This window comes from Carlito syrichta, unplaced genomic scaffold, assembly GCF_000164805.1.
Source record: "Carlito syrichta isolate Samal-C Ts95f unplaced genomic scaffold, Tarsius_syrichta-2.0.1 Scaffold79434, whole genome shotgun sequence".
In the NCBI taxonomy this organism is placed as follows: Eukaryota; Metazoa; Chordata; class Mammalia; order Primates; family Tarsiidae; genus Carlito; species Carlito syrichta.
Window position 1 is genome coordinate 114,642 of NW_007023530.1, and position 22,837 is coordinate 137,478.

Below are 22,837 nucleotides of genomic sequence, written 5' to 3' on the forward strand. Positions count from 1 at the left end.
AGAGAGAGAGAGAGAGAGAGAGAGAGAGAGAGAGAGATTACTGGATTACTGATGCATACGACGGGGAACCCAATTATTTTTTTGGAAGTTGAACCCCGTGTAGTTCAGGCTTCCTGCTAGTTAAGTGTCCTAGAAACCAATCGGCAACAGTGTACCAGCTATGGTTGTTGTGAGAGGTTGCATTTAGCTTCAGTTAATTTTTTTGGAGATCCTTTCAACGTGTTTGCCCATTTCAGGATGAGTGATTTATGTGCACACCTGCCACATGGCACTGAGTGTTCAGCAGTTTGTGACCAAAAATGGCATGAACCCTTGATATCGGATTCCCCCCCCAATCTCACCCCAGTGACTTTTTTTGTTTGTTTGTTTCCCCAGATGAAAAAAGTCCTCAAAGGGAAACGTTTTGCTGATTTGGAAGAGATGAAACAAAAACAGTAGAAGCACTAAAAGGCATCAAAATTGACAAGTTCAAAACTGTTTTGAGCAGTGGAAAAAGCATCTTGGTAGGTGTATTGCATCAAGTGGAGAGTACTTTGACGGTAACTGAAGTTTAAACATGTAAGCATAAATACACAGCTTTTTATAAATAAATTCCAGGTTTTGGGGGATCCCCCTCATGTGTGCGTGCATTGTATGTATACTACATATATGTGTACTATATATATGTAATGAGATGAAGTCTTGCTATGCTGCTCAGCTACTCGAATTCCTGGGCTCAAGCAGTCCTTCCACCCCAACCTCCCAAGTAGCTGAGATTAGTCACATGCCACTGTGCCTAACTAATTTTTTTTTTATATATATGTCCACAGGTCAAAGAAAATCTACTTCTTGTACAGGGTAGGTCTTCTCTAGTTAGAGGTATATTAGTAGCTGCCCATCTCTGCTAGACCTTCCAACCACACACTCTTAAGACAAGCTTTAGTAAAGTGTTCACCTTGCACCACACCAGTCAAGGGCAGAGCTTTCCTTATACCCTTGTCTTTTAGAGGTGGACTTTTGAAATTGCAGATTCAAATCCATTAGTAGGTCATGAAATCATTTTAGAGTCACTGTCAGGGTTGTTTAAATGAAATAGGACAAAAAGTATCAGGGAGCATTACATGTACTCTAAGTGGGATTGTTTCACAAAACTTTGGATTCAGTTACAGATCTATAAACACGTATATACAGACTCACCACATAAAAAATATTTCAGCCCGACATGGTGGCTCATGCCTATAATCCCAGCACTTTGGGAGGCCAAGGTGAGAGGATTGCCTGAGCCCAGGGGTTTGAGACCAGCCTGGGCAACTTGGTGAGATCTCATCTCTACAATAAATCAAGAAAAATTAGCTGGGTGCGGTTGCACACACCTGTATTTCCAGCTACTTGGAAGACTGAGGCAGAGGGATCACTTGAGCCCAGCAGGTCATGGCTGTGGTGGCTGTGAGCAGCATGCCACTGCACTCCTGCCTGGGTAACAGAATGAGACTCCGACTCAAAAAAAAAATTATTTCTCTGGGTCACAGTAGAAAAATTTGAAAAACATGCCTTAAGGTTTCTAAGGAAAACCTTGTGGTTCTGGAAAATGTAATTACTCATAATGAAAACATGCAGTGAAGAATTGTGTATCAGTTTTGCACTTTCTCCCTTGGTGTGCCTCTCACTGTAAGTTGGGGACTTGCCTTCCCCCTTAACCAGAGAGCACAGCTGTTGTCCATGAGGAATCTGGGCAGTGTCTGGGGACTATGAGCCCAGACGTCTCACTCCAAGAACCATCTGGGTCCAAAGCCTCAGCAAAAACTCTCTTCTCCACCTCCACTTCCACCCTGGCTGGATACCCTCATTAGGTCACATGAACTTTTAAAAAGAATATGAGAAAAGCCGGGCTTGGTGGCTCAGCCTGTAATCCTGCACCTTTGGGAGGTTGAGGTGAGTGGATTGCCTGAGCCCGCGGGTTCGAGACCCCCCTGCGCAGCGAGACCTCATCTCTACAGTAAATCAAAAATTCAGCCGGGCATGGTAGCGCATGCCTGTAATTCCGGCTACTCAGAAGGCTGAGGCGGAAGGATCGCCGGAGCCCAGCAGGTCGAGGCTGTGGTGGCCGGGAGCGGCCACTGCACTCCAGTCTGGGCGACAGAGTGAGACTCCAACTCAAAAAAAAAAAAAAATATGAGAAAGAACGTGAGTATTGTAAATGCTTAAGACTATTTGCTCCAGATACACTCATTAACAGGTAGAGAACTAAAGCTAAGCAATAAGCAACATGTTCTGGGTCACAGAACAGATTCAAAACTAAAACAAGTCACTAGGTTGCCAACCATAGCATTGGTTTTACTTTATAATTAATAAGTAATGTAGGAAAATTGCAAAATACATATTAACAAAAGAAAAATACATATATGTATTCTTTCTTTAAAAATTAGATCATGGGGCAACTCCTTTGAGTTTCCTCCCACTGTGGGAGCTTTTCTGCCCTCTCAATAAATCCTGCTTTCTAATTTTTTAAAAAAAAAAATTAGATCATAATATGAGCATTTTTGTAACTTGCTTTTTCATTAATATGTTCGCATACTTTGAGTATCTTTCTACACCAATAAATATACTTCTACCCCAATGTTTTTCATGTTTAGTCTTTCATGGTACCATAATTTAACCATTACCCTATTTTGTTGTTGTTGTTGTTGAGTTGGAGTCTCACTGTTGCCCAGACTGGAATGCACTGGCACACATATGGCCACAGCAGCCTTGACCTGCTAGACTCAGGTAATCCTGCCTCTGCCTTCCAAGTAACTGAAATTACAGGCACATGCCACCACACCAAGATAATTTTTATTTTTTTTATTTATTGTAGAGATGAGGTCTCGCCAAGTGCCCAGTCCGGTCTCAAACCTATGGGCTCAGGCATTCTCTCACCTCAGCCTCCCAAAGTGCTGGGATTATAGGCATGAGCCATTGCACCCAGCTCCTATTCCCCTGTTGTCCAATATTTGTTTCCAGCTGAGGAAGAAAATTATTTTTAGGCACAATTTTTATGATTTTTGGATTAAAATATTTTCTTATTAATTATAATTTATTAATTGTCCTCTGAGACATAAAAACCTTAAATGGTTTCCTGAATTTGCTCAATAAATCTCCTTTGCCACCATCCTTTTTTTTTTTTTTTTTTTTTGAGTTGGAGTGTCACTCTGTCGCCCAGGCTGGAGTGCAATGGCATGCTCACGGCCCCTGCAGCCTAGACCTGCTGGGTTCAGGCTGTCCTTCCTCCTCAGCCTTCTAAGTAGCTAGAACTACTGGTGCGAGCTACCATGCCCAACTAGGTTTTTGTTTGTTTTTTGTTTTTATTATAGGTATGAGGTCTCGCCCTGTGGTTCAGGCTGGTCTTGAATTCCTGAGCTCAGGCAATCCTCTCACCTCTGCCTCCTAGAGTGCTGGGATTATAGACATGAGCCACCACACCCAGGCACCACCATCCTTTAAGATAGCATAAATTATAACTAAATATTCCTTAGTTATGCATTTTAGATTTACAAACAAATTCACAGATGGAGAGGGAAAGTGGTTCTTTCCTTATCAGTTTATAAATTAAAGAATAAGAGTTTCCTTGGTAACAATAGTGACAGGGCAGGAATCCACACCCCTGTGGTGCATACAAGCAGCGTTTCTGAAAAGAAGATGTATCATCAAACATTATACGTATTAAGGTTTATTTATTTATTTATTTATTTATTTGAGTTGAAGTCTCACTCTGTCACCTAGACTGGAGTGCAGTGCCTGCTCCTGGCCACTGCAGCCTCGACCTGCTGGGTTCTGGTGATCCTTCCGCCTCAGCCTTCTGAGTAGCTGGAACTACAGGCGCACGCTACCACACCCAGCTAATTTTTTGATTTATTGTAGAGATGAGGTCTCCCTAAGTTGCCCGGGTGGGTCTTGAACCCACAGGCTCAGGCAATCCACTCACCTCAGCCTCCCAATGCGGGATTACAGGCTGAGCCACGGAGCCCGGCTGGTTTTTTTATTTTTAAAAGCAAAAAGAATTATCCACAATTAATTAGTTCAGAGGAAAGTGCTCATTAAGCATCTATTCTGTTCCAGACACATTTCTAGGCAGTGGCAATAGGGACTGTGCAGGATTAAAAAAATCTAATAGAGGAAACTGACATTGATCAGCTAATCGTCCTATTGAATATGTAATGACAAAGGTAAGTGCCCAGAGCAGAAGAGCCCAGTGCTATAAGCACTTGGACCTGGACTGGAGTCAGCAGTGACTTCCCCAAGAAAATGAGACTTGAGCTGGGCTCTGATAGACGAATGAGCACTAACTAATCAGGTGGGGAGGATTGTTCAAAGCCCCAAAAACAGAGGGAGCATGACAAACGCTGAAGGAAGGCCAGTGTGGTTGGAACTCAGCATGTAAGAAGGGAGACCAGATCGTGCAGGGCCTCCTAGCCCGTGGTAAAGAGATTGATTTAGAGACTTCCTCCCAAAAGCTATAGGAAGCCATTAAAAAGTTTTAAGCAGTGAATAACATGACACCTGAATGTCCCAGGGACATCTGTAATTCAATATGTACAACATCCAATTTAATTATCCCTCCTATTTACCAATTTCTGCAACTGGCACAACCATTCTTCTAGTCAATTTAAAACTGCCTGCTCAGGTCAGGCATGGTGGTTCACACCCATAATCCCAACACTTATGAGGGCCAAGATGAGAGGATTGTTTGAGGCCAGGAGTTCAAGACTAGCGGGGGCAACATAGGGAGACTCTGTCTCTATTTTAAATACTTTTGTAAAAACATCTGTCCACTCTCCCTTTATCCTTCATCCAATCAGTTATCAATGTATTCCAAATTTTCCTAATTCTATTTCCATGGTAACAAATATAGTCAGTGTCTTTTTTGCTATCATCATTTCGGTTTAAACCCTCTACTTCTTGCCTGGACTACTCTCGTAACCTTTGAATTGTCCCCACTTCTACTTACTCTCACCTTTCCCCCCAAACCAACTGATAGGACAACCTTCTACCATCCTTCAAGGTCCACTTTGGCCCCCAGTAGTGCGGTCTTACCGTCCCTTAGGCTCTCTCAGCACTCTGTAATTCTGATATTAGGTAGCTTGATTGATGAGATTCTGTTCTCCTTTTATTTCCTACTGTGAGTAGTTAACGCCTTGCACCTAATACTGTTCAATAAGCCTTGACTAGAGGGATTGAGAACAAGTTTAAAATGGACTCTCTGCTCCACTTAACTTAGAAAAAGCACTCCCCTGCTGACTCCACTAGGTCTTCTCAAACTAGGAAGGAGCAGACCAGCTTTGTGATGTGCCATGTCATGCCCTCACTGTCTAGTCAATGCTGTACTCTGGTACTGCAGAGAAGGGCAGGGCTAATGTTACTTTTTTGTTTTTTTTTGAGTTGGAGTCTCACTCTGTCACCCAGGCTGGAAGGCAGTGGCATGCTGCTCACGGCCTTCGCAGCCTTGACCTGCTGGGCTCAGGCGATCCCTCCTCCTCAGCTTTCCAAGTAGCTGGAACTGCCTGCATGCACCACCTTGCCCAGCTAATTTTTATTTATTTATTTGCTTATTTATTTGTTGTAGAGATAAGGTCTTGCGAAGTTGCCCAGGCTGGTATCAAACCCGCGGGCTCAGGCAGTCCTCTCACTTCAGCCTCCCAAAGTGCTGGGATTATAGACATGAGCCACCGTGCCCAGCCCTAATGTTACTTTTTACCCTGTAAAGAATATGGACCCTTCTTGAACAGTTCAGAAAAATCACAGCAGAAAATATGAGAGTGGCATTAACAAAGACTTAGAAGTGTGAGAAGTGCCTCAGAGCGTGTAATAGACCAGTTGCCTGTGATGGATAAACAGACCCACATAGAGGAAAAGCTGCTAATTAGAGGGGCCAAAGGAGTGTTCGTTGTTCCTGTGGACTTGACCACATGGGTAGGGGTGGCAGAGTTTCCTTACTACCTAATTCAGGAATCCTCTAAAAACGGGTTCATTCACTCTGACTTAAAAAGTAAGCATGTGATAGGGATTATCCTTGGTTGGATTGTGCACAGCACTTATTGGAGGAACTTTCCTTCAATCAGAAGGCCTGGAATGTGTTGATGCCAGCTTGCTATAAGCTTTAAGTCCTTTTGTAGAGTAGAGGGGACACTTGGGCTCTGAGCTCCTCAACTATTTCATAGTAGCAGAGGCATGGGACCTCTCTCTTCCTGGACCACTGGGACCCCTGACCAAATTTGCTTTAGGACAAGAAGAAAGACCATCTCGCAACTTGAAAAGTGCTTTCCAGTTTACTAAACACTGTTAAGCCCATTTTCTTATGTTATTCTCATGACAGTCCTGTGAAGTGGGCTGGGCAGATAGCCCTCATTCCAGAGATGAGAAAACAGAAGTCACAGGGCCAGTCAGAAGTAGAACCAAAGGCTTTGGACCCCTTAGCACGTGCTTTCTCTACCCCCACCCCACCATGTTACTGAGTTCTGGAAAAGGGAGAAACCATTTAATAGCACTCAGCTCTTAGGTTGAAACTGACTGACCCAACATGCTCAGTCACTGGCTGAATCTGTGCCCCTCTGCTTTTTGACCACAGAGCCATGGGGGTGTTGATGTCCAAGCGGCAGACAGTGGAGCAGGTACAGAAGGTGAGCCTGGCTGTGTCTGCCTTCAAGGAGGGGCTGCGGGACAGGCCTTCCATCCGACGCACGGGTGAGCTACCGGGGTCCCGCCGTGGCACTGTGGAGGGCTCGGTCCAGGAGGTGCAGGAGGAGAAAGATGCAGAGTCAGGCGCCCCAGTGGTCCAGGAAGAGAGCAGTGTCAAACGTGCAGCCTGGGAGCGGCTCCGAGATGGGCGTGGAGTAGAGCCTGAGGAGTTTGACGGGACCAGTCGTTTCACACCCCCTGCCTTCATCCGCCCCACCCGGAAGCTGGATGATGACAAGCCTCCAGAAATCCGCTTGGAGCCCAGAGAGCCTGTGAGTGTCCATTTAGGGCAGGATCTTCAAGTCTTGGCCCATTGGAGGCTAGGGAGCAGAACAGAGAGCTTGGGATAGAGTTAAGGTGAGATTCAAGACCAGAAAGATGGAGCCAAGACCAAAACAATGATTGAATTTCTTTCACAAAAATAAAATGTTTGTTACATCTTGAGTTCATCTTAATGAAAGACTTGGGGCGATGGGCGATAAGGAATGGCACCATGGCAGATCTTCTGCCAAGCCTACCACCTGTGGGTTCTCAACCACAGATATTACTACCTCTTGTAGGATACATTCTAAAATTTGGGAAGGTCACAATGTCTGGGGGGTTACTACTGGTGTTCGGTGCCAAGAAAGCCAGGGATGCTCAATGTCCTGCAGTGCCTGGGACAATGTGTCACAGCAGACTGTTCTTTCCAAAAAATACCAGCAGCATCCCTGCTCACAACATGGTCATTAAGGCCTGGGCAGTTGGAAGAGCCCCCTGGTTCTTGTCCTCCAGAAAGAAGGCTTGTCACCTTAACAGTGGCTTCATTTGGAGCTGTTCCTCTAGGGTGGTCCAGGGAGAGTCAGCCCCATGCAGGTAGCTCTATGCTTAGTGACCACAGGATCTTGTTGCCTATGTTTAGACATCCCTGTTCACTCCTGCCATCTCTCCACAGGTTGTCAACGATGAGATGTGTGATGTCTGTGAGGTCTGGACAGCTGAGAGCCTTTTCCCATGCAGGGTTTGCACCAGGGTTTTCCATGATGGCTGCCTGCGCCGCATGGGCTACGTCCAGGAAGACAGTGCAGCGGAGGTGATGGAGATGGCCCACACGGAAACAGGCTGGAGCTGCCACTACTGTGTGAGCCTGAACTGCAGGGATAGCAGACTTGGTTTTCCCTGAAGGCCTAGTCATGGGTCACTTGTTACTAAGCAGTGGCCTAAGGAGTTTCCTAGTAATGCATACAAGGGTCTTATAGCTAGGGTGGGTTTTTTGACCTGGAACTATTGACGTGTTGGAGGCTGAATGCATTGTAGGATGTTGAGCAGCATCCCTCGCCTTTACTTCATGCCAGTAGCACACACCTCACTACCAGATGTGGAGGGAGCAAAATCACCCTGAGAGCAATGGAGTGAAAGGATTGACGGGGTGGAATGAGACCCAATTACTTAAAAGTAATTCTGCTTGGAGCAGTGCTTTCTCTAATAGTCCATAGATGTCATTCATTGTATTTATTTAAAAAACCAATGTGAGAGCCTAACCAGCTTTCTTCCAGTAGGGATAGATTCTATCACAAGAAAACTTCTTAGTCCTGAGATCCTCACTCAGCCTGCCACCTCACTCTTAGAAGCATTTTCTCTTCATCTCTAAAGGAGTCATTGTGTGAATTAACTAACAAAGCTCTATTGATTCAGAACTTTGCAATTTATATATGAATGCCGTCCAGCTTTTAATGAAGGACAGAGTCTGAGGTTTCCAGTGAAAGCCAGGCTCATATCCATTTCTCACCACACCTGAACAGAGTTCAAGTTTTGCCTTATTGATGTGTTGTCCTGCTGATGTCTTCAGATTCACTGATTTCAGAGGAAGGAGCACCTGCTGATCCCCCTCTTCTTCCTGCTGCCTACAAGAAAGCGGAGATGTGCCACTTTCTAACAAATTACTCTCTCTCTCTATGGCTTGGTGTCTGTGAAATGAAGAACAGAACAGTATCTTCAGCCACTTAAACACCTCTCCCCTGAGTAAGCCACAGCAGATCCTGCTCTACAAATGACTTTCTCTGGTCCCTGTCAGCACCCTCCAGATGCCAGCCTTCTCACTCTTAGCCACTCTGTTCTGGGGTGTGCTGCTGCTCTGGCACTGGGTGGAAAGTGTCTCCTCCCTAACCCCCAGGAACACACTGCTCCCTTCCCAGCTCCCTGTCACAGCCCTACCGTCATTACCATCACACTCCACTGAGTGCTTACAAAGGCTTCTTCCAAGTTCCTCCCTTAGCTCTCCTTCCCTTCACTGTCAGGCTTCTTAAAAGAGCTTCATCGTCTCCTCATGGTCCTCAGTCACCTAAAATTTGACTTCTGCATCCATCATTTTGCTTAAGTGTGTCTTCCTAAGGTCACCAGTGACTTCCTAATTATCAAGTCCAGTGGCCATTTCTCAGGCATTTTCTGACTCGACCTCTCTGAAGTATTTAGCACCTTGTTTTTCCCCCACCTCACACTTTTTTAAAGATTTGCATATTTTTATGAGAATTATTACATAAGATATGGAAACTAGAGAAAATAGAAAATCGATAAAAATCTCACCTCCCTCACATAACCACTGTTAACATTACCCACTTCCTTGTGCAGCTCTCATTTGCTTGGTGTCCAGCACCCTCCTCTCTACTGACTCTTCTCCAGCCTTCTCTGATCATTCTGTCTCAGTGCCATCCTTTCGTTTCTTGATGAACTAACTGCTGGTGTTTCTCAGGGTTCTGTTGCTAACGCTCTTCTTTTCTCACTGTACACTCTCTCTTTGGGTAACTTCATCTGCAGCCATGATCTGAACACTAATATAATACTCCCATATCTGTGTGTTCAGACTTAAATTTCCTGTCTCTTGAACTTATCTACCTTGGTGTCTCACAGGTACTTCATACTCAACATGCCTCAAAATGAACTCATCTTTGTCCCAAAATGTGTTCTTCTGTTTCTTATCGCAGTGAATGTAATCTCCCCCGCCCCATCCCCCCAGTTCCCAATCCCAGCTCATCTCTCTCCCTCATGCCTGACATCCGTAAGTCAACGGGTCCTGTTGAGTGTGCCTCTGATAGTTCTCAGGTCTCCTCTGCTTAGCCACTCATCTTTTCTCACCTGTATTATTGCAGCAGCCACCTAAGTGCTCTCCGTGCCTCCAAACTCTGCCCTTCCGATCCATTTTCCACACAGCTGTTAGAGATCTGACCATGGGACTCCCTCCTTAAAAATCCTTCAATGCCGGGTGCGGTGGCTCAAGCCTGTAATCCCAGCACTCTGGGAGGCCAAGGCAAGAGGATTCCCTGAGCTTGCGGGTTCGAGACCAGCCTGGGCAGCATGGCAGAACCTTGTCTCTAAATCAAAAAACTATTCGGGCGTGGTAGCGTGTGCCTGTACTTCCGCCTACTTGGAAAGCTGAGGCGGAAGGATCGCGGGAGCCTAGCACGTTGATGCTGGGGCGGCCATGAGTGTGCCACTGCACTCCAGCCTGGGTGACAGAATGAGACCCCCAACTCAAAAAAAAAAGCAAAAGAACGCTTCAGGGGCTCACTTTTGCCCTTAGAATAAAGACCTAATTCGAGGGACTCAATAAAGGGCGTTGGAGATACTTTGCAGCAGGCTCCTTGCCCTCCTCTCTCACACACGCACACTCTAGACAGCCACACTGAGCATCTCACAGTGTTATACACCTGGTATATACTAGGCATTCAGTAAGTGTTTATTGAAAAAATAGTTTGAGTCTATGGCCATACCACCCTGAACACGCCTGGTTTCATCTGAAAGAATGGTTTGGAAAAAAATACAACTATTATATATCAATGTTTAAGGTGTTGTGGAAAAAATGAATGGTTTGATTTCTTTATAAGATCCACAAATGAACACTCTTGTTCCTTGATGATATTTTGGGGGGAAAAGTAACCTTTTACCGAAAGAATCTTTGATAGTGTAAAGACTGTATAGTAATGCTAACAAAATTAGGTATCAGTGCTGCTTTGGAATTAAAACTTCTGTGGCTTTAGGAACCTTCTCATGATAGTGTCTTTTAAAACCACTCTGGAGTTATTTTTAGTGATACAACCCACTAGAAGCAGAGCTAGGATTAAATTTTTTTTTTAAACTAAAATGCTCTTTGAGCACAGCCTAACACAGAAGCCAAGTACATAAAGTAGTTATAAAGATAGAGCTGCCACCAGCAGCTGTAATCCCAGCACTTTGGGAGGCTGAGGCAAGAGGATTGCCTGAGCTTAGGGGTTCAAGACCAGCCTAAGCAACATGGCGAGAACTCGTCTCTACAATAAATCAAAAATTAGCCAGGCTTGGCAGCATTCACCTGTGGTTCCAGCTATTGAAAGGCTGAGGTAGGTGGAAGGATCACCTGAGCCCACTCACTAGCCCCCCCCCCCCCCCGGTTCTCAGCAGCTTTCTGAGGCTAAAGCAATCCCAAGGTTAGCTCAGGGAATCATTGGAAAACCACTATTTTAGTAAAAGGGACTCAAGGATGGAGTCAGGATATCTGGGTTCTGTGGAAGATTCCACTCCAGAGTTTAGGCAACTCTGAGCAAGTCCTTTCCCCTTGCTGGGGCCACAGTCTCCTTAGTTGTGAATGGGAGGCTGGGATTAGATGTTCTTGGCTTTCTAGTGTGGAATACGATTTCCATCCCTCCTGATCCTTGGCCTTTCTTGCTGACCTGAGTAGCCGCTGATTCAACTCTTCCTTATCTTCAGGACAATATCAACCTGCTGCTTACTGAGGAGGAAATGTACAGCCTCACAGAGACCTTTCAGCAGTGTAAAGTCATCCCTGGTAAGGTTGGATGGTGCTGCCAGGATGGAGAGGGGCTGGGCAGATTTCTCCTTCATACTTTCTAGGATGTACCCTGAAAGAAGTAGTCTGGATTTAGGGGGTAGGGGTGGATGGGTCCTTGTTCTTGAGTTGTTGGCCAAAGAGCCTCCTACCTCCTGCCATAGCCTGAGTTGCCCCAGCCATAGGAGACAAAGATTCCGCAAGAGCTGTCGGCCTAGGGGCACTAAGGGTGCCCTGGAGGTGAGTGGAGGTGCTCCAAGGCTGAGGAAGGGTGGGCCTGGCCAGCATGGGGTGCCTCCCACAGATTGCTCCCTGACGCTGGAGGACTTCCTGCGCTACCGCCACCAAGCAGCGAAGCGGGGGGACAGTTGCAGGGCCCTGAGTGAGGAGCAAGAAGAGCAGGCAGCCCGCCAGTTTGCAGCCCTGGACCCTGAACACCGAGGCCACGTAGAGTGGCCTGACTTCTTGTCCCACGAGTCCCTCCTACTTCTGCAGCAGTTGCGTCCCCAGGTGAGGGCCAGCTGGGGTGAACGTCCAAGAGATATTGGGTGACGAAAGAGGCCTGGGAGGCATGCAGGGCAGGTTGGGGGAGCAGTGGGTGCTGTCTGAGCAGGAACCGGTATCAGGAACGGGCTCAGGGTCCATCCGCTGGCAGGTGACCCAGTGCCCAGGTGGGAAAACTGCCCAAGGAAGACTGATTTGCACTGGACCCCACTGGAAATGTTGGTGCTGCCAGAAAGCTCTGGGCAACTTCTAAGGGAGGTTTGCAAAGGTTGAAATGGAGGTGGGATTCTCTGTGGCTCGATGGTTTGCAAGATATTCTCACCTCTAAGATCTAACTTGTGTCTTCCTCCCCAGAACTCTCTGTTGAGGCTTCTGACAGTTAAGGAGCGGGAACGAGCCAGAGCCACCTTCCTGGCCCAGGGCAGTGGGAGCACCATCAGTGAAGCAGAGTGCCACAGGGCTCAGCACTCTTGGTTTTGCAAACGCCCCACGGAGGCTCCTTCCTGCAGCGTCAGGTCTGCTCCTTACCTGTCCCTGCCCTCACATGGCCTCCTCTCCTCCTTGTTCCTTGCCAGTGAACCTTGGCATGAAAGGTACCTCCCTGCTCCCCCTGCCAATAGCTGAGAGAGAATCCTCCTGTCATCTGCCTGCGGGCTAGGGCCCAGGGCAACCACTACTCTAAACTCTGTGTGGCTGCGTGTCAGAAAAGCCTGGACATGCATGTCCAGAGCCATAGGTTCACCAGATCTGGGAGGGGCCCGATCTTTCACTGACCTGCTTCTAACCATGTGTCCTTGTGCCCAGCAGCATCAGCCATGTGGGTCCCATAGCAGACAGCAGCCCGGCCAGCAGCAGCAGCCAGAGTCAGGATAAGACTCCGGTGCCCACAGAGCAGGAGTCCAGGTGAGGCCGTCTGTACCCGCTGCATCCTGAAACACATACACACAAGTAAGAGAGGGTGTTACTCACTGCCACTCTAAAAATGGCAAGTGCCCACACCAGAAACCAGGCTCCGGTACACATTTGATCCCAGATCCCTAGGGCCAGCCAGCTGGTCTGTTGGCTTGGTAGCACAGCCAGCTGCGAGCATCTCAGGCTCGAGCCAAGGCGTCCCTGAGTTTTGCCTAGGCCACGCCATGCTGCCACGGGGCTCAGGGCTCATGAGCTATCAGGCTCTGCAGCCAGCCTCACCCTCACAACCTTGTTCTTTGCTTCCACTCCAGATTTGTGGACTGGCCCACTTTTCTGCAAGAGAATGTCCTCTACATCTTGGCTGCTCGCCCCAACAGTGCAGCCATTCACCTGAAACCCCAGGATAGCATGGAGCAGAGAAGCTCGGTCCGGGGCCAGTGACATCCTCTTCCTCCTCTCCTTTCTCCCTTTTCTTCACCAACCTCTGGCACTGAGACTCATGGGGATGGGGCACTGCCAGCATCTTAATTTGTCACTGAGCTTTATGGCCCTGAAATCACCGTTCCCCTCACAACAGAGGCAGTGGGTGCACTGCCACAGGGAGAAGCCCTGGGAGCGGTGGCGCATCTGCTCTGGAGCACCCCCTGCCCTTGTGTCACGGACTGGACCTGCCACCACATGCATATGTGCGTGCACACGCACACGTCCATGCCTTCAGAAGCCTGGTTCTTTTTGGTCGTAAAAGGGCAAGAGTTCCTTTGTGAAGCCCCTGGTATAGAGCAGGGGTCTCTGCTCACCCCTTCTGTTGGCCAGCTCTGATTTCTAGTAGATACGTCTCTGGCCAAGTGATTTTAGTAAGGGGATGGCTCACATGCCCTCCTAGAGATGCTGACAGGCTCCCTCTGTCCCCCCTGGACATCCCTCTGCGGTAAGCCATGTTGCTAGTAGGCATGTACTAGGTACCCCAGCTATACAGAAGTGGGAAAAGTTGAAGACCACCACTGCAGTTCAGCCTGTTATTTATTTACATTTCTGGTGACAGAGAAGGCAACCAGCCTGTGGAATCCTGATTGGAAGAGGGGTGGGCAGCCCCTCCTGGAGACCCAGAACTCTAGGATCCCCTCAGCCAGGTTATCTGAGTCCAAAAGTCTGTAGCAGAACAGTCACAAACCAAGGAGAGCCTTGTTGACCCATTTTTCAGATGGTAGCTCAAGGCCCAGAGCCCGAGGGGCCTGAATGGAACAAATATGCTGGCAGGAGTTACACAGCCCTCTGTGTGAGATGCTCCACCAAGTCAGCCACCGCAGACCCATGAGGACAGGGCTCATGCTTTCCCATCGTTCCAGCTCACCTCAACCGTAGACCTGGAAAAGTGTGTTATGGTTTGGAGAACGACAGCCCTAGAAAGAGCAGCTCTGCAGAAGCCCTGAGCAGGCACTCCTGTCAGCCATCCTGATGATGATAGGAGGCCAGGACTGAAGAGGAAGACTGGCATCTCCGCTCTCAAGCAGAGAAGGTCCTGGGAAAGCTTCGCAGAAGGAGAATTTTCCTCCTCTTCCTGTCACTGGGAGTGGCCTGAATTGCTGCTATTCCCCCCTGCTCCCTACATGTCCTTCCCCTCCAGGCTGGGGCCTGGGTCCCGTAAGGGAGGCCTTCTGGGGCAAGCAGAGTCTGCCACAGGGCACCAAATCTGGCCTCCAAGCCCCAGCCTTCCTTCGCAAGTTCTCACCAAGTCTGGAGTCAGTGTGCGTTGTGGGTCAGTCCTGGCCCTGAGGCCTAACTTCTAAGTTTTTGTTTCCAGCCTAATGACTTGGGTGTAGCCAGATCTGACTACCAAGAGTTATTCAAGGGGAGTTGAGCTCAGTCAAGCGGAAGCTTGCATATCTTCACTGCTTGAGGCGCTAGTGCTAAATTGGGTGCTTACAGAAGGAGGAGTGGGCCACTCCGTGTTGAGATGCGGAGAGGAAGTGGGGAGGTGCGGCCAGGGGCTCCGTGAGAGCCCCGTATGGTCGCCTCCTGTAGCAACTTCCTGAGCTGGCAGCAGGGTGGTAAGTTGCTGGAGTTGGACTTTTCAGGGTTGAAGTGAAGACGACAGGATACAAATCTGGGTTCATAGGTATGGCCCTGCACATTTCAAACTCCACAGCTTTTGTAAATACTCTAGCCACACTCCCAGGATTGATCCATGGGAGGGGTCGTTATTCCGTCTAGTCAAAGCAAAGGGGGGGGGGGGAATAGCACATGACTCTTGGGCCCAAAAACTGTATGTGAAGCAGCAGGGCTGGGGTTTTGCACTAAGATTAAAGCACATTAAGCACAGGGGCTCTTGCTTATCCTCCAGGCGAATCACCCTCTGTGCTGGTGGCCTTGGGCTGCCTGATCTCATGGACAGGGCGTTTTGAGTAGAGACCAGCTCTGGGCTTTGAGAGCTGAACAGCTTTTTTCCTCCTGCCTCATCAGTCACAGGAACTGAAGTCCATCTTGTTCCCTGATCCTTCACAGATCAAAGTGATGCCTACCTCTTTGGAGCTGCTGCTTCTAGCTCTCTGTGGGTGAGTGAGGGAGTCTGGGGGCCAGATCAGGCCTGTACATCCCAGGGCCTGGCGCAGCAGCCTCGGAGTTCTTCCTCAGCAGGAGCAGGCCCATCTGGGAGCCCCCTTCCCCCTCTTCCAGGAGAGCAAGCTTCCTTGGCGGGGCCTGCTGCGGGGGACCCAGGGGACATTGCCCCGGCAAAGAATGGAGTTCCCAGTCCACAGGAGTTCTCGGAAGCAGAAAAGCACAGAGGAGCAGCCGGCCTCTTCTCCCTAGTATCTAGCTTTTTACCAAAGGGGCGGTTCCATGCTCCCCCTGTCCAGAGTTGCAGAAGCCCCACCCCGAGCTGTCCAGAATCTCCCTTTGCAGTGTCCTAACCCTTAGCCCCCCTCTGCGGTACCAGTACTATAGAGTTGTTAAAGCTTTTGTAAACCTAGTGAGGCCTGTGCCCTTTCCTTTTCAAGCCCTTTCATCACTGTGACTCTATAAAGTCCTGCCAGGTACACATAGAAAATGAGCGTCTGGCTCTAATAAGGATATGAGAAAATGTTTCCGTCTTTTCTCAGCTGCACAAAATCGAGATCCGTGCTTCCCACCAAGGCGGGCTTGAGTTAAAGTTAGGCTCCTCTGAACACCACTTATCCTAAGATAGTTTTCCCCCCAGCATTCCTCGTCCCCATGTTCAGAATTAAATACAGGGGCAGCTGGGTGACCCAGGAGAGCTGCAGGGACAGAGGGGCAGCTGAGGCAGTGGCCATGGTCAGATGGTCTCTCTAACCTCTCTAGTTCTGCTCCTTGGCTTCCTCTCCTGAGGCCAGCCCTCCCCAACAGAACATTTGAGCGGTGGCCCCTATGATATCCCAGGGATGGAGCAGTCCCCTCACTCGCAGGTACTGATTCAACTCGCAAGTGCTCTTCTTCCTTTGAGGACAGCAGCAGAAACCATGAGTACATTGCCTCGTTCTGCCCTCAGCCCAAGTGATGGGCTGGCAGGGCAGACACCGGCCTTTCTGGCCCTGGTGCTCCCCGTGGGATGTCACCCTGGCCTTGTTTAAGTGGCTGAGTCTCGAGGTTCCCCTATTCCTATCACCAATATGGGAAGCACAGAATTAAATCACCAGGGAAGAGGGCACCTCACTGGGGAGTGAGCCTCAGGGTTGTACCCAGGCTTCACAGCCCGAAGCACAACATCAACCACTGCAGTATCATAGCTTCAGTAAGAAGGTGCCAGGAAACCCTAAAGCCAAGGGGAAGCACAGCAGGGGCTGCTGGCGGGGTCCCAGGCCAGCCATGACCACCCCAGAGCCAAGCGTAACCTCAAAGCAGGACGGGTAGCAGGTTCCAGTGATCCTGCAAGCATGTTCCCTTTAAACCAGAGTGAAGACAGATATATTCTTGGCACTAAAAGGCAGAACAACCTTGACACCAGAATTCAGGACATCCTGGCAGCACCTCTGATCATCGTCCCTTTCTACTCTCACCCCTATTTCTAGTGAAATAAAATTGCTGCTTTCTCCAGGTCACTTAGTTGGAGTTTGCCCAGGATACCTCTCTGGGCCCCTGGCTGTAGCCCAGACAAGGGAGCTCTCCTGGTGTGGGGGATATTAGTACATCATGCCTCTTCCTGACAGCTCAGCCCTGGTGTGTGGTGGGCCTGGGCATTTTCCCTGCTGTTGTTTTCCTGCTGCCACTATTTTTGGCAACCTTGAACAGAAAATGAACTGATTACAGAATTTCCACCACACCCAACTAGCACTAAGGAAAAGCTTCTTCCCTCTGGGCCACATGCCCCAATGACCCAGAGCATGGAGACGGGGTCAGGACTGGGCCAGCGACTGAGAAGCCCAACCACATTCCAGTCCGTACAGCACTGGGTAGGCACAACCCCAGACGAGAACGTCAGGGTATACTAGCACGGCCTATCCGAATCCACAGTGAAGCAAAGGCCTTCAAGCTTAGCTTCCAGCCATTAAGGGCTGGCCTATGATCTGTCTTCCAGCCAAACACAGGCTTGTGAGGGGAACTCTGAGAGCACTTGGGTAGCCAAGGAGGATCCAATGCCCTCTGGTCCCTCATGCCCTTCCCATGTGCTTTTCTGCGGAAGGTAACTTGACAGTAAGCTGAGGGGAACATCCTCAAGCCCTGTCTTCTTCCCACCTACAGCTGCATGCTCCTCCCTACGGCCCAGCCTTCACGGGCACTCCTAGGAGCTGATGCTCCCAGGGGCTGGACGGCTGTGGAAATCATAATAAAGAGATTGTGATGCTATTGTGGCTTTCTCTTTCTTGTTTGGGGAACCTGCCATGTCTGTGGTTTCCCATCATTGACCAATTCCTGGGTCTGGATATAAGACAGGCAGCCATGGTTCTCCTTTTAGAGCTTTCCTGGCCCTGACCTTCCCAAGACTTAAATGAGGGGTGGGGGTAGGGGCACCACCCAGATACCAAGATGCAGATATGTCTGTATCCACCGCGGTACAGAGTGGAATGGGGGGCGCTGAAGGGAGGAGCCAGAGCTATTGGAGAAACTGAGGAAGAGGTACTAAGGTCTCTGAGCCTGTCTGCTATGTTTACCCCACCCCCACCAAGGGCCAGTTTAAGACACTTTCCCAGTTTCTGCTGAGCTACAAAGTAGGGAAGCTTGTTGACTGGCTTCTGGTCTGGGCCCTCCCAGGTCTGAGAGTTTCTGTTTGTACAAATTATTCTAATGTGGTACCCTATTCTGGGAAAACTAAGGTCTAGAGAAGTGTTTGGAAGACTTTGGGATCCTGGTACCTGTAGGTGGGAAAGTTTCTCTAGGCTGTGGTCAGAGGTAGGTACTCTGTCTCCAAAACTGTGGGGATTCCACATACAAGTAATTACTAACACCTTTGAGCACTTGCAGTGCACTGGGCACTGCTTGCATAGGATAGTTCATCTTCAAACCAACCCTATGACATTTGTATTACAGATGAGAAAAGTGAGGAACAGAGCCCAGGTTTCTGGAGTTTACACAATCACACAGCTAGGAGGTGGGGGAACCAGGAAGTTCACCTTCAGCGCCCAGGTGCTTAGCCACTTTCTTGTACTGCCTGCCAAAATACATCTCATGGGAACCACTGCTGTGTGGTCCGGCCTGCAAATGGACACAGACAGGTAGCCGGGTCTGTAGCCATGACAGAGATTTCTTACCACCTATGATCTGTCTCCCAGTCAAACAGATTTGTGAGGGGGACTCTGAGAGCACTTGGGTAACCAAGGAGGATCCCTTGCCCTCTGGTCCCTTATGCCTTCCCTATGTGCTCATCCCCCTTGCCAGCTTCCCATTCCACTCCTCCCTGGAGTTTCCCCACGGAGGCCATCAAACTCAGAGCAGCTTAATGACATCCTGCCAGCCTCTTCTTTTCTCTGGACTCAGTGAAGCTAAACTGGGACAGAAAAAGAGGTATAAAGGTAAGTCTCCGTGGGTGCTAATGAACAAGGTTCCCCCACTCTAAGTCCAGCAGTCCTGACTGGAACTTTATTTTTTTTATTTATGCATTTGTTTATTTATTTATTTTGAGTTGGAGTCTCAAATTGTTGGGCTCAGGTGATCCTTCCACTTCAGCCTTCCCAGTAGCTGGAACTACAGGCATGCGCCACCACGCCCAGCTAATTTTTCTTGATTTATTGTAGAGATGAGGACTTACCAAGTTGCCCAGCCTGGTCCTCAAACCCCTGGGCTCAGGCGATCCTATCACCTCAGCCTCCCAACGTGCTGGGATTATAGGCATGAGTCACCACGCCCAGCCTCTGGCTGAAACTTTAAACCCTTCGAGGACTGTTCCTCCCACCAACTGCCACTTGCTCCGAGGCGGCTGACTGGAGTCTCAGGTCCAAGCAAACCTCCACCCTCCCTGTCCTGCTCTGACTCAAATGCCCTCCCTCTTTATCCCTAGGGAAAGTCATTCCCCAAAGAAAGACAATGGCTGCCAAGTTTGTTAAACATAGAGTAGTGTTCTCTCTCCCACCCCATCCTTTCCAGGCTTGCTTGGAGTTTGGCTTTGCTGAAACTCATCTGTAAAAATCTGGAAAACAGTCCCTGTCCTGTCACCCCACTCCCCCGGGCTGGTCGTTGAGTAAAGACAGGATTTGGGGTGAGGAGAGAGCTTTATACATCGTAAGTCACTGAGCGAGGACCAGGATTTCTGCTCCCTGTCAAGGTTCTGAGTCTATCATCCCATCCTCCCACAGTCCCAGGCATAGCTAGGGCGCCTTGGTGGCCTCTGTCCACAGTGCTGAAGTCACAGCCAAGCCAGCTGGGGACCTTAAGTCCCTCTTTGTCCCACCTTTAAGGAAACATCAAGTGCAGAGATTTACAAGCCAAAAGATTGCTCCAAAACTCAGAAAGTATTGCCAATTTTTAAATTTCATGTGGTTTCAGTATCTTTGTTTTTTAAAATAAATAAAACTCCCCTCTCAAAATCATAACACATACAAAGGGGCAAGAAGTGATTTAGCAGCTCAGAGAGAAAAGAGCATGTGGTCTTAACTTGGTATGGGTGACAGCAGGAGATGGCTACCAAAAACCAGGCTGATCAAATCTGAGGCTACGTGGGAAGAAGTGCGGAGTCAGAGGAGGGAGGCAGGCCGGCTCACTTGTCCCCTGGAAAAGGCTCATCAGGACCAGGCACCACTAACCGAACCTGTTCAGGGTCCATGATCTTCATGGCTGGAATCAAAGAGGGCAGGGGAGGAACCCACAAAGGCACGAGTCCTGGAGAGGAGCAGCCGCAAGGGACGCAGACAGTGATGTTTGGGAAGATGAGGCCAAGGCCGTCAATGTGGTCTCTCGGATAGAGCTAAGATGAATAGTAAATGCATGGGGAGGCAGATTTCTGCTCAACTGGACCAAGAGAAACTGGATACCAGGAAGGCAGTGAAGATGTACAAGCATGTGACAGGAATGTGGAGTTGGGGATGGGATGGCTTACCAGGTACCCAGTTCTCGAGACCTGAGATGCCAGGAAACGGTTAAGCACCTCCTGGTGCGTGCCCACCCGAGTCCGGCTGCGCCAGCGGGAGAAGATCCATGACTTTAAGGACCCACATCAGCCCAGAGTTTTGGCATCAGACTTTGGGAACTTTCTCTTGAGTTCACAGGTAGGCTCTTGGAAGCTCGCCTCTAAGACCCTGATGCTGCACGCCCTCTGCCGGTCATCCCTAACGCTGTTCTCTCACCCCAAGGCAGGAAGCAACCCCTTGGAACCCTTATGGTATAGTGGTCAGTGTAGGTTCAAAACATGCCGGGAAACGCCGGTGAGTACCAGGGGGTTAGAGCCTGGTTAGCGTTCAGTTAATATATAGGATCAGAACTAAATCTGAGGATGAGATCAAGCGTCAAGGGCTCAGCCATATATTGTCTAGGAGGACAATTTACACTGAGGCTGGATTTGGGGAATTGTCTCGCCCAGGACGATGTAACCAGGCTCAGTCTCAGATGGGACTCAGTGCGGGACCAAAGTCTGTGCTCAGGTGTCAGCATAAAGTATGTATCAGGTGAGATGCTAAGAGTCTGACCACAGGAAGGAGTCCGTCTGCATCCAAGGCAATGAGTCATCAGAGCATTCCTGCGCCCTGGGGAAGCATCAGGTAATGAGCACCTAGTCTCTGGAGAACTCAAGCAGAGATACTGCCCAGGGGAGAGGTATGAGGGATGGAGGACAGAATGGGGTAGTCACTAATTTCTAAGGAACACCCAACTTTTTTTTTTGAGTTGGAGCCTCACTCATGTTGCCCAGGCTGGAGTGCAGTGGCACGCTCACAGCCACCGCAGCCTCGATCCGCTGGGCTGAGGCTGCCAGTGGATGCACATGTTTGTGATTTATTGTAGAGACGAGGTCTCACAAGTTGCCCAGGCTAGTCTCGAACCCCTAGGCTCAGGCAATCCTCTCACCTAGGCCTCCCAAAGTGCTGGGATTACAGGCTGGGTCACCACATCCCGCCGGAACTCCCAACTTTAAAGATGGCAATGGACAGGCTGAGGAGTCCCCCTTTCCCTCTGTATTCTAGTATCCCAGTATTCTAGTTCTCACCTTCAGCCCTCAACACACACATGAGTACTACCACATACAAATCATAGGTACAATCTGGGGAGAAGAAAGGCCCAAGGGCCAGTTCTGTCACTTCAGAGAGCTGGCCGCTGTGGGGGTAGTCTTCTTTCCCCCCCAGGATTCTCTATTTCTGCTGGCAACAGGGCCTGGCAGCCTCCCACACCCAGATCTTAGCAACCATGGGAGCCCCTGGCAACTGCTGCCATGGTGACAAGACGGGGAACTGAGAACGGGCACTTCCTCTGGAACCTTTGGGATATGTGCTGGATAGGGGGCTCCCCCTCCCATACACAGTCTGGGAGGGAACATGTGCTCCTGTCTAAACACCTCCTCACTGGCACTCACCCCCACCTCTGCCCACAGGTTCCGGTTCCCTCAGGGTGAGGAAATGAGGGACACCTAGGGTTATGACGTCTCCATGGGGAGGGAGGGTGAGTGGGGGTGTTTGGAACTGACATGATCACAGACGCGTGCATCCGCTGGCAGACATGGTGTCACCGTAAGAGCCACATACTTCATCCACACCTCGTCATGCCTACACAGTCATTTAGTCACGCATGTACACTGAAACAAAATCACATGCTTACAACAAATAACAGAATCGGGCACTCCACCACACAGAAGTAATTATGCAGAGACTCTCACTCACAAATCCAAATGACTCCCCATCAGACTCACACATTTATGGATGCACTCGCATATCCAGGTAGCTGTGAACACAGAGTGATGGTTAACTTGGTTAAGAACTAATGCATGCCCACTCAGGACTAAGTGCATTTCATGTGTTGCCTTAATCAACCCTCACACAAACCCTGTGAGGTACTGCTGTTGCCTGTCCCCATTACAAAGAAGGAAGTGGGGCACAAGTGTGGCAAGTAAACACATGAGGTCGACAGTCTGACGCCAGGACCCGTACTCGTACACCCTAAGCCCCACTGTGTATCCTGGTTACACACACACACACACACACCCCAATGCCCAGGACAGAGGGATGGAGGGCGGGAACAGCAAACTCGGCAGGCGATGGAGTCCACACCACCAGCACCTGAAGGCACAATCCCACACCCCCGAAGGTCCCAGCCTACACTTTGGCATTAGGAGAGGCCAGGTAAGGGCTGGTGACTAAACTCTCTGCCTCCGTGTTGGCACAGGCAAGGCTGGAGGAGGCAAAAGAGACAGAACTGGAATAGGAAGAAGCAGAGCCGCCCACAGCCCGAGCCCCACGAGTCTGGAGGTGGGGAAGTAAGAGCCCCCAGATCGAGGAGTCAGCACTGGTCTGGGCCCTCATCCCACCACCCCCCCCAGTCTCTGCGTCACCCCTCTCCATTCCC

General features: G+C 49.4%; 1 protein-coding gene across 3 annotated transcripts in view; it reads left to right on the forward strand.

Annotated features, from left to right (window-relative positions):
- Positions 1 to 17,704, forward strand: part of PHF24 (PHD finger protein 24) — a 28,220-nt gene extending 10,516 nt beyond the window's left edge. The window contains exons 1-8 of one of the 3 annotated variants that reach the window (XM_008054647.1): positions 473 to 503; positions 6,581 to 6,962; positions 7,625 to 7,810; positions 11,410 to 11,488; positions 11,793 to 11,998; positions 12,347 to 12,507; positions 12,800 to 12,895; positions 13,216 to 17,704. In XM_008054647.1, coding sequence (XP_008052838.1) covers positions 6,585 to 6,962; positions 7,625 to 7,810; positions 11,410 to 11,488; positions 11,793 to 11,998; positions 12,347 to 12,507; positions 12,800 to 12,895; positions 13,216 to 13,345 — 1,236 coding nt within the window. In that variant the 5' untranslated portion in view covers positions 473 to 503; positions 6,581 to 6,584 and the 3' untranslated portion in view covers positions 13,346 to 17,704. Of the gene's footprint in view, positions 1 to 472; positions 504 to 524; positions 559 to 6,580; positions 6,963 to 7,624; positions 7,811 to 11,409; positions 11,489 to 11,792; positions 11,999 to 12,346; positions 12,508 to 12,799; positions 12,896 to 13,215 lie in introns of those variants that run through there. The other 2 variants (XM_008054655.2, XM_021710642.1) reach the window with 2 other exon arrangements.
- The last annotated feature ends 5,133 nt before the right edge of the window (positions 17,705 to 22,837 follow it).